The following is an 11,352-nucleotide window of genomic DNA, read 5'->3' as shown; positions in this document are numbered from 1 at the left end:
CCCCCCGCGCGCGCTGTTCGCCCCGCCCAGAGAGAGAGGGAGGGAGGGAACTCGAAACTCCTCCTCCGCCGGCGACGCCGCTGCCGCCGCCACCCCCGCACTTCGTCTCCCGCCGCCCTGGCCCGGAAACGCCCGAGCCGGGGCCGAACGTGCGTGCGTGTGCGCGCGTGCGCGTAGGCTCCCTCCTTTTCCCCCTTCCCTCCCTCAGCCCTCCTCCTCCTCCTCCTCCTTCCCCCTCAGCAAAATGGCGGCGCGTGGAGGCCTTGGGAGCCAGTGAGTGACTCGCCGTCCCTCCTCCACCACCTCCTCTTCTTCTTCCTCCTCCTCCTCCTATCCCCCCACCCCTTCCCTCACGCTCCTCTCCGTCGCCGCCAGGCTCATTTGCATCGGGCAGTCGCCGCCCCCCCGCCCTCCTTCCACCTCGTAGTTGTTGTGTTTCTCCCCCTCCACACACACCACCAATTCTCACCCACTTACACACACATATCCTCCTCCTCCTTCACGCTTGTTCCTCCTCCTCTCCCCACCCCCTTCTCCCCCCCTTCCATCTCTCTCTCTTTCTGTCACAGCCGCCCCTCCCCCCGTCCCCGCTCTCGCTTCCCTCCCTCCCCCTCTCTCAATCCACACCTCCCCCAACCAACACCGCCAAGCCCATCAATCAATCAGCGGCGACCGGGAGCGGATCGATCAATGGTCGGGAGGAGGAGGCGGCGGCTGCTGCTGCTGGTTAATGAACAATGTGTGAGAGCTGCGCCGAGCTGCTGGAGGTGTTAAACGAGAGTAAGTCGGAGGCCTCCGAGCTTCGGAGGAGGAGGAGGAAGGGGCTAAAAAGACGGTTTTCTATCTATTTATTCCCCCCCACCCCTTCTCATCCTCCGACGATTTCCCCCCTTCCCCCATTTTCTTTTCTTTTGCACGAACCTCCCCGTGTGGAGGAGGGGGGGCGGAATACCGGGCACCGCGTCGCCCTCCCATTTCACCACCACCACCTTTATACAGTATATATCTAAAATCCACTTGGCCTCGTTTTGGAGGAGAGGCAGGCTTGGCCATGTTCTGCAGAGTGGGAACAGGAAGGCCGGTTCCTGGGCCCGCCGCAGGGCTGCCAATCCCCGGGACTCGGCCCGAGGAAGCGGCCGGTGGGGGAACGGAGGAAGATGGGGAACGGTTTTATCTCCCCGTCGTCGTCCTCGCTACCCTTCCCACCCACCCCCACCCCACCATGCCACCCCTCGAAACGAGGGCGAAGGGACACGGATGCGGAGGTTTTATTGGTAGCAAAGGGGTTTCCTCAACCCCCGCCCCCACTGCGCCCCAGTTGAAGGGTGCAAGGGGGGCAGCAACTTAAAAGCCTCTCTTGTAGCTCTTCCCGTGGCATTTCTGCCGGCATCCTCTCGCCCTGCAGCCGAGGCCTAGCTCTCCTGCTTGCCTGGGGTCGGGATGAGGCGGCAGGCAGGCAGGCGAGCCCGGCTTGTGCTGCGAGTTGGCTGCGTGGATGTGCTCTGAGCACAGGAGGAGGGAGGAGTAAAGCTCTAGTTGCAATATACTCCACTGTCCTCCCGCCGCCTCGCCCGCTGTACTGAGGTCCTAAGAGGGGACGAGCGACAAAGGGGTCTTGAACCGGGAGTAACCCCTTGGGGCGTTTTGTTTTTGGTCTGTCAAGGGTTGGGGTTACTACGAAGGAGGAGGTGGTAGTGGTGTGCCTTTTTATTTTGGATCCATATAGTGAGTTTTGCACTGTTGCCTCTGGTTCTGTCATATTCTGCTGCGCTACTATTAACATTTAACGTACTGTACCGTAATGCCTTTTTGTATCTGTTGTAAATTTTTACTATACTCTTACTCTAGTAAACTACTGCAGTTGTTTATTGTGTTCAAAGTTCTTTCTTTCTTCCTTTTTTCAAAAACCTAACTCCTCCCATCTTCTGCATATCTGCACAATTGGTTTTTCTGTTGCAGCTCTCAAGCTCACCTGGACTCCTGTTTCCAGAATTTATTGTTCCCTTGCTGGGATATTAGTTGCAAACAAACATCCCTGTCTTGTATACTTAGTAAAGGATTTAAACAGTCATCTTTGAAGTAGAATGCGTCTGATATGCATTATTTTGTCTAAATCCCTTGCAACTGAGACTTGGTTCCTTGTGAATATGTGTAAAGTTTGGATTAAAATGGATTCCGAGTTCAAGTTTATGCAAGCTGCTTGGAACTTTTTATTGCTGTGGATGACCTGGGTAAAGAACTGCCAATAAAGGAAAGCATGGGTACCATAGATAGAGGGTGGATGTTGATAGGCAAATCTCCCTAAAATGTTAGAATGTGTAAATAATGAAATTGATGTAAAAGGGGGGAAATCCTTGTACAGTTCCTGATCGTATAAAAGGTGTCCAGAGAACATTATCTTATGGAGAAACATTATGGAGAAAATGTTTATATACACTTATTTCTCAATCCTGTACAGTATTTGGAAGGTGGTGGTGATTGCTAATAAATGCAATATAGGGTTTTTGTTAGGATAAGCTCCTGGAAGAGGAATAGATCAAATAAAACTCTTGACCAGAACTTAATCACTTTCTAATTAAAGTCTACTTTACCAGCTGGTTTGGTTATTAACATGTAATTACTTACATGTAATTATTTTAGCTTGTTATTGAAGAGTTAAATGTTTTGCCAATGGTGTATTCTGTAGCCCTTATTATTTGAAGATTTGGTATGTCCATTTCTGATAAAAGATCCAAAGCTAGTACCTGTGCTTGCATAGCCGCTGTGAAGCCTGTGACTTGCTCTGACTGTGTTATGATTGGAGTCAGTGGTTGGTTTTACTGCTTGTAAGTGTTGATATATTTGTTTCTATTATATAGTTTGGTGGTATGGACTGGTATGGCTTTAACTTTGAGCTGGAGAGAGAGAACCCTGATGTGATCAATCTGGAATGACTGTAGACTATGGATTATCAATCAATGAGACCTCAGATTTATTGAACAGGTGTTAATGAGGCTTTGGATGGTTTGATTTTAGAAACTTATTTTCATAAGATTTCAGTATCCATATTGAGCACACTAAAATAGCATTAAAAGAATTATAAAGAGTTCTAATTGCAATACTTAAGGCAGACATAAGCAAACTCAGCTCTGCAGATTTTTTGGGACTACCCATCATCCCTGACCACTGGTCCTGTTAGCTAGGGATGATGGGAGTTGTAGTCCCAAAACATCTGGAGGGCCAAGTTTGCCTATGCCTGACTTAAGGCAATGCTGTAGTGTACTGTTCTAGGGGCAGTTGTAGTTTAATGTTCTATGGACAGGTGTCACTGGTTAAGGAAAATAGGTGGAGGGAAGAAAAGTAATTGCAGTAGTACTTAAAATTCAGAAAAGAATGTTGGCAGTGCATTTGTATTTTCATGAATTTCCCCCCAGTGTAAGTCCCACTAACTTCCATGATATTAGGCTGCAAGCCTAACATGTCTACTCAAAATCAGACATGAAACCAAAGTGTCTTACACCAAGGTAAGTGGGGTTAAGACTGCCGGCTAATTATGCAATGAATATAAAATCATGGCTTTTCAAGTATCTGCAGTGCTTTGCATGAAGTGAGCTTATCATAAATATTTGACTGTGTGTACATCATACATCTAAAGCACATCCTCCCACTAAAGAATCCTGGGAACTGGTTTACTTATCACAAGCTACAATTAGCAGCATCCTTAACCACAGCAGTTCACAGGATTCCTGGAGTAGAGGTGGATCATGTTTTAAATGTATAGTGTATATGCAGCCTTCCCCCCTTGTGCGTGCATGCATGCGTACTCCTCACTTTCTTGCCCACTTTAGTGCATCTGGTTTATGCCTAGTTGTAACTGACAATTCTGAGAACCGAATTTACTAACTTATGCTATGAAAGGGACCCAAATTACATGATGTCCATTTGTTTCATTTGCAGTATCTCAAGAATCCCCCAAAATCACACTAGTAATGGCATAGAGAGAGAATGGCAGATGCGGACTCCCTTATAACACATGCAACGTACAAAATGTGGTGGAGCAAATTAAAAATAGTTGCATCACTTGTGAGAAGATATTACCCATTGAGTGTTGTGCATTGCAGATTGTGGGGTGGAGGCTTACCTTTTTACTGTTTTATTCAAGAAACTTCATTATTTACTTGTTTTAGTTTTACAGCTATTACAACTGGAAATTCCAAGTCTACATTCACTTCAAAAGGGAAGAAAGCAGCCAGTGAAAACTGGTAATGAATGAGGTCATGTTTAAAACTTGTGAGTCAGAGATTGCCAACAGTTCTCTGCCTTGCCTGCTGAGCATTTGGAATTGCTTTTCATTCTACTAAAACTACTGGAGCTGAGCCTTGAGAGAGGTTCGGGAACTAAATTAAACTTCCACTGTGTCACTGAATATTGTTAAAGAGTATTTGTGTATACTAAGCAGAAAACCCAAATATGTATTTTGACACGTGCCGTTTTGAAAGAGAGAGTGGGATATTTAAAACAAACTGTTTTAGATACCAAGTTGCATGCAATAATTGGGACAAGGAGGAAATAATACAACGTTCAAGAGAACATTAAAAAAATTGGACAAAGGTGACGGAATCACATAGGTGAAGGATTTACATAGCAAGGGGACTAGTTTTCCTCTTATCCACAACACTATTCTAAAATTTGTTCCTTTCTGCTGGCTGGGAAATAGTCTCTAGCTAGCCCAAGTAAGAGAATGAGAGGCACTTGCCACAGCAGAGGATATAGAAAGGCTAGAACAGGATGGGGCAGTTATCTCCTTGCTATGAAAGCTTTCCCCAAGAAACATGCATTTTGCTGCCACAGCTTTCCTTTTCCTGTGCTTTGTGTGCAACTAGGAATAGAGACAACATAATGCAATAGAAAACAATTCCACTTTTTGATGCACCTAATTTGCCTCAAAAAATACTATCCCATCGCAAGAATGAGGCAAAAGGTGTCAGCTGCTGTGATATAAGTTATTTGAGTGTAGTGTACCATCTATATTGTTGACAATATTGGGTTAAAAGTTTCTGAATCGGATTATATAATAGTAGAATATTGTGTTCGGGGAAGTTGTGGGGATATTCTGGAACTCTCTGCAGTTCTGCTTTCTACAGTTATACTCAGCGGTGGACTGAGGCACTACAAAGAGGAAGTGTGAGGCTCCTTTTGTCTAAACCAGGGATTGGGTACCTGTGGCGCTCCAGGTGTTGGTCTGCAGCTTTCATAATCCTCCATTTGGCTATGCTATCTGTTGGCCCTGGTTCTACATCCGCACTGTAAGCAGTGCTGCTGCATGTTAATATAGTGCTATCAATATGTGTGGTGGTCAATCTGGGCACCTGATAGATTGCCCCTTGGAGAATGCTGCTCTTGACAGAAAAAAGATTCCTCAACCTTGCTTTACAGAGTGCCAAGCAAAAGGACCTTAAAATCTAAATCTAAAGACTATTGGGTTCCATCCTTGTTTTCCTTCTTCTGGATAAATATTGCTGGAATTTAAAATTTAGAGTGTTAATAAAACTGATGTGGGGTGTGTGTGTCAACATGACCATTAGCAGCTACTTTGAGTAATGCTTAGAAATGATTTGTGGAACATAAAGTAATGTGGTCTTTAGAACTTAATGCAGTGTTGGCTTCTCTTCAGAGATCACGTGGACTATAGTCCTGCTGCTCCGTTGATGAAAGTTAAGCACGTGATAAGTGTTTGTTTTTAATATTATCCTAATCCCCATCGCTCCAATGGGTTCAGTATGAGTAATCTGCTAATACAGAACTCTGATCTAGAATTAAATTCTTGGTTAACTTGTGTTCCTAGGATCTGTTCCATGTTCCTTGTGAACCATGTGGGAATGCTCTTTTGAGACGCAACCATATCCAAATAGCTGTGAAAATGTGAGATCAGGACTATACTATGTGCATGTTTCACAGAGGAGGTATATGAATTGACTGCAACTCTTAATATTGGATGTTGACGCTTTGTCTCTGAAATAGATTTGTGCGTTGAATTTCTGATGTAATAACATAGATTGGAGATTTTAGAGCCACAGTTTCAAATTAGTAATGCCTACTGCATTTCACTTGAGCAGGCCCTGTTGTTGCCTTCACTTCCTCCCCTGCTCTCTTCTTCCTTCCCACAGGGCAGACACTGCCTGATGCCCCTATAGAGATAGTCTGCCTGGAGCAGGCCTCTGTAGTCTTAGAAACTTATTGGAATCCAAAGACTCCAACTCTTATGAGTCTTTCTGTAGTAATATATAGGGCCTAGTACTTTTGGACAGCAGAACAGATTTCTGAGTTTAGAATAGGCTTGCTTTTAATTTATGAAAGGTGTCTATGTGTCAATTATGTATTCAGGGGAAAAATTGAAATGTATCCACATTGGGTTCTACCCAGGTAGTGGCTTTGCACTAGCAGAAGTGTTGCCAGCACTCCAACGTGCATCTCTGTGCTGTACCACATCCTGTTCCAGAGGGCTCCCTAATCCTGAGGGGTATGGGAATCTGCATTCTGTAGGAAGGATTAGCAAGAATCGGATGCCCTGTCTTGCATAAGCAGAATCATTTCTTTTCAAAGCCACCACTAGCATGGAACCATGACTGAATGCTATTAATAAATGATAATTAGGAATTGATTCTGAATAGCGTTCCAAATTCACCAGGCACATTTCACACCTGGCTATCAGCCACTTGCGACCAAGTAAAGATGCCCGGGTGCAAGGATTGGCACCTGACGTCTCTACCATCTGGAGATGCATGCCCGGGGATCATTGGATCTGCTCTGCTTTCACACACTAATAACCCAACCTGTAGAATTCTATCCATTATATTTTATCTGCACATTCAGAATGAATTTCAGGAGTCATCAAGTCATATTGAAAAATACGACTTTCAAGCCATGTGACCCCAAAAATGGCAAACAGTCATTCGTTTTGACGACTGTAATTCTGGTTTAAAGAGCCATTTGGCACCTAGCTTATTTATTGATGAGTTTCTAATAATGATTCTGAAGTACAAAATCTAGTGCATGAATATGACAACCTAATAAGTAGTTACAGTAGTACCCAATAGGACAAATTTGTGAAGAACCTATCATATGGTTTTCTGTGGTAAGGAAAGCTGCAATTCTATGCATAATTACTTGAGAGTAATTCCTATTAAGATTCCAAGCATATACGTCACCTGTGGTTGATCAAGCATGGAAGCCTTACTATGTTTAGGCTGGCTTGCAAATTACTGTAACTATTTACATGCAGCTGCCTTTGAAGACTCATTGGGAATGAAATTTCACCTGGTGCAGAATTCAATTCATTGACTGAGGCCAGTTTTTCAGAACTGGGGTTTGAAATTAGCAGGGTGCTATGTTTATTTTGTGCCTAAAGATTCTCCATTTGTAAGCACCTCAAAAAGTCTGGGTGCCATTTTTTGTGCCTAGCTGACACTCAAGGATTACTGAAATGTATGTAAGTGTGCATGCACACGAAAGTTCATACCAAAATATAAACTTAGTTGGTCTTTAAGGTGCTACTGAAGGAATTTTTTTTATTTTGCTTCGACTCAGACCAACACGGCTACCTACCTGTAACTTGAAATGTATGTGTTTTGAAGCCTTGCAGTGTATGTTAAGGTTAGACAATATGTTAAGGAGTTTAACCACCCTCGGCTTGTGACTGGCGCAAACCTGGAAGTACCGGAACAGGTTACTTCCGGTTTTGAGCATGCACAGAAGTGCTAAACCGTGGCGTGCGTGGGCAGACACGACGCTTTGGGTTACATCATTTTCGGGTTGCGGCAGGGCCTCCAGATCCCCGCTGTAACCCGAGGTTCCACTGTAGAGTGTTTTGGAAACTGAAGTTTGGTATCAATATTTTATTGTAAACACCAAATTCAACATACATATATTAACAATTTCTGTTTGGAATTTAATATTAACAATGTGTCAATAATAATAATAATAATAATAATAATAATAATAATAATAATAATAATAATAATTTATTTATACCCCGCCCATCTGGCCGGGTTCCCCCAGCCACTCTGGGCGGCTTCCAACAAAATATTAAAATACAGAAATCCATCAAACATTAAAAGCCTCCCTGAACAGGGCTGCCTTCAGATGTCTTCTAAAAGTCTGGTAGTTGTTTTCCTCTTTGACATCTGTTGGGAGGGCGTTCCACAGGGCAGGCGCCACCACCGAGAAGGCCCTCTGCCTAGTTCCCTGCAACTTGGCTTCTCGCAACGAGGGAACCGCCAGAAGGCCCTCGGTGCTGGACCTCAGTGTCTCTGGGCAGACTTATGTGAATTGCATATTAGTTCATGCTTATCAAAATAATAAATAAAAAGTGTTGCCAACCCCACCAAATGATGACTAGACATTCTGTTTTGGCACCCACAACTCAGGTCCCAGGAGCCATTTGGCTTTTAGCTTTTCTATCCCAGTTTCTAACACTGTCCAGAACATATAACACCAATGCTATTTCAAGTGTAATGGCTTTTGATAAGTTTTCATTCCCTATTGAAGATGCTGGTTATTTCCTTTAACATCTTATATGACTTAGGACCAGGTGCCTCTCATATGAATTTGCCTAACCACTCAGACCATTGGGAAAGGCACTGTCTGGATTCAGCTGGTGGAGATGTTGTGAGACTGGCTTTTTTGTTACAGCACCCAGATTATGGAGCTCCCTAGCACAGAAAATCTGCTTTGGCTCCTATACTGGCCATGTTTTGGCAACACCTGTATACCTATTTATTTCAGCAGGTTTATGGCCTAACTGACATTTGATCCATCTTCTGACCCTTGGATTTCCCCCCCACTTCTTGGATTATTTTGTCTGCTGCATTGTTTATTATTTTGTTTTTAAATTATTGCTGATTATCACTTTTGTTGTAAGATGCTTTGAGCTCAGCTCAGAAGCTAGAAAAGTGGGGTATAAATATTAATATAATATTTTATGGGCTATTACCTTATTTTCAAAGCCACAGTTGAGATTTACATGCTTGCTTACAGGCTTAGAAATTCATGGAATCTGTCCCAAAGAGTAGATTCACTAGATTCTTGTTTGGGACTGATATAATTACTACCTCTCATTCTGTAATCATAATCACTACTACAGATTAAAGTCACTACCTTTCATTTCTCTCAGTACATTTAAGCAAATAATTCACTTTTTTTATCTTGAAGTACAAAGTGATGAGTTAGGATTGTGGGAGTTTTTTTGTCCCCGGAAATAACTTGTAAATTAATGTAGCTTTTCCCAGGCTAGTACTGTCCAGATGTTGCTGAACTTCATTGTTCTTGGCCATTGGCCATGTTGTTGGAGCTGCTTTCAGATAAGGTGCGAGGGGCAGGTGGAAATTGCTGTGCACGCCTGTGTACTCCAGAAGTAAGTTCCACTGAGTTTAGCAGGACTACCCTTAGGTAAGTGTGTCTGGGATTGCAGCCTTATTGTGGTATAAACCTTTGTGGAATACAGTGGGTACCTCAGGTTACAAACGCTTTGGGTTACAAACACTTTGGGTTACAAACTCCACTAACCTCGAAGTAGTACCTCGGGTTGAGAACTTTGCCCCATGATGAGAATGGAAATTGCTCTGCGGCGGCAGCGGGAAGCCCCATTAGCTAAACTGCACCTCAGGTTAAGAACAGGCCTCTGGAATAAATTAAGTTTGTAACCCGAGGTACCACTGTAGAGCCCACTTAGATTCACGAAGCATTAGGTGTAGTTGGCAGGTGACGACGGTGTATGCATTTTTCTATCTTCACACACATACACGGGTATGGGAAGGAATGGTAAATTGTAGACCCAGCAAAGGGCAGCAGAGGCCTGTGACACTATTATGACTCTCAGTATGCAAGATAACAACAGAATGATGCATTCATAGCAACAGTCAGTGTGATGATACTGTTTTTCTAGTTTTTCTATGCTAATTTTCCACCAGTAGTACAAAAGAAATCCAGAGTTGTGATAAAATCTGAATTCAACAGAACCAGATTTGCTGATGAATTTTAGTTTGGTGGTTTTATGCTGGAGCTTCCTTTTGTAGAATGATTACTTGAGTTCCAATAATGACCTCATTTGAACATATTTAACTCTGTTTTAGGATGTGGTGCTGAAGCTCATGGGGGGCAGTGTCTTATAGCAGGCCTTCTCAGTGGTGGTGCCCTGGATTTGGAATGCTTCCCTAAGGAAGTTTGGCTTCATTCGGTTAGTTTTTGTCTGTCACTATGAAGACTCACTTTTATGTAAGCATTTGGTAATAATTTATTGGGCCCTGAGCTGTCAGTAGCTGCTGTTTGGAATATCAGTATGTGTTCCTGATTTTAGTGTTTATTTGATTTTAATGCTCTTTTATTTTGTGCTGATGGTACCGGTATTAGGTGTATGCATATGGTATTTGTTGTTTAGCTACTGTATGCACCCCTGGGATTGTAGCTGATGAAGGGCAGCCAAGAAATCTAATAAAAAGAAAGAAAACTTGTATTAGCAAGGAGGTTATCTGGGATGTGGCTAAATGTCACTTGTCTTTCATAATGCCATTTGTGGTGCTATAGGCATTGTGACTATTATGCATTGTTAATATCTTTGTTGGCTCAAAACATGAGGTTTGTGGTTTTCTTGATCACATTCTGAGACCTTGGGCATTGATAATGGCTGAGAGCAGGAAAGAAGCAGAAGTCTCAGCAAAGGAAGAAGGGATACAAAAAACTTATGGAATATGCAGAAATGGCGAAACTTACCAGAAGAATAAAAAAATCAAATAACATACTTTTTTAAATAAAAGAATGGAAATGGTTTATTGAATATTTACAGATAAATTGTAAACAGATAAGAACATTGGCAGGATTATTGTAATAAGCTCCAGTTTCATAAGAGTATATTTTTAAAGTAGATGAATACATTGGAAAATTAAGTTAATTTGGATATGCAGAAGATATTAAAAATAAATGTAAGGAACCGCAGAAAGAGGGGGAAGGAAGTCAAGTTTTGAAATGTTTAAATGACTGTAAACTTAGTGAAATATACCGTATAAACCTGAAAAGTATTTAATTTTTTTTTTAAAAAAAGATAATGGCTGAGAGCAGTACTTCCACTCATTTGCTTCCCAGGAGGCAACAGTTTCACAGTGAATGTTTTAATCTCTGTGTTAAATGTGTTCTTTTTTTAGGAACGCTGCTTAAATTTCAAATCTAGGCACAATAGTTGTTGAGCTTTTGGGGGGGGGAGTTTTTGAGCATTTTAAGGCAAAAAACAAGACGGCCAACATGGGCTGCTGTATGTCCGGATTTTCCCAGACATTTCCACCCGGACATTGCTTCTGACAATGTTCTGGGTATGTCCAGAAT

At 42.8% G+C, this 11,352-nt stretch overlaps 1 protein-coding gene across 2 annotated transcripts in view; it reads left to right on the top strand.

The window, feature by feature from the left end:
* Positions 1 to 225: 225 nt before the first annotated feature.
* USP34 (ubiquitin specific peptidase 34) overlaps positions 226 to 11,352 on the top strand; it is a 104,352-nt gene continuing 93,225 nt past the window's right edge. For both annotated transcript variants that reach the window (XM_035110901.2, XM_035110900.2), the window contains exon 1: positions 226 to 780. In XM_035110901.2, the coding sequence (XP_034966792.2) occupies positions 738 to 780 (43 nt within the window). In that variant the 5' untranslated portion in view covers positions 226 to 737. The remainder of the gene's footprint in view (positions 781 to 11,352) is intronic.

This window comes from Zootoca vivipara, chromosome 3 (assembly GCF_963506605.1).
Source record: "Zootoca vivipara chromosome 3, rZooViv1.1, whole genome shotgun sequence".
NCBI lineage: Eukaryota > Metazoa > Chordata > Lepidosauria > Squamata > Lacertidae > Zootoca > Zootoca vivipara.
Note: the sequence above shows the minus strand (reverse complement) of the source record. Positions and strands in the feature narration are given on the sequence as shown.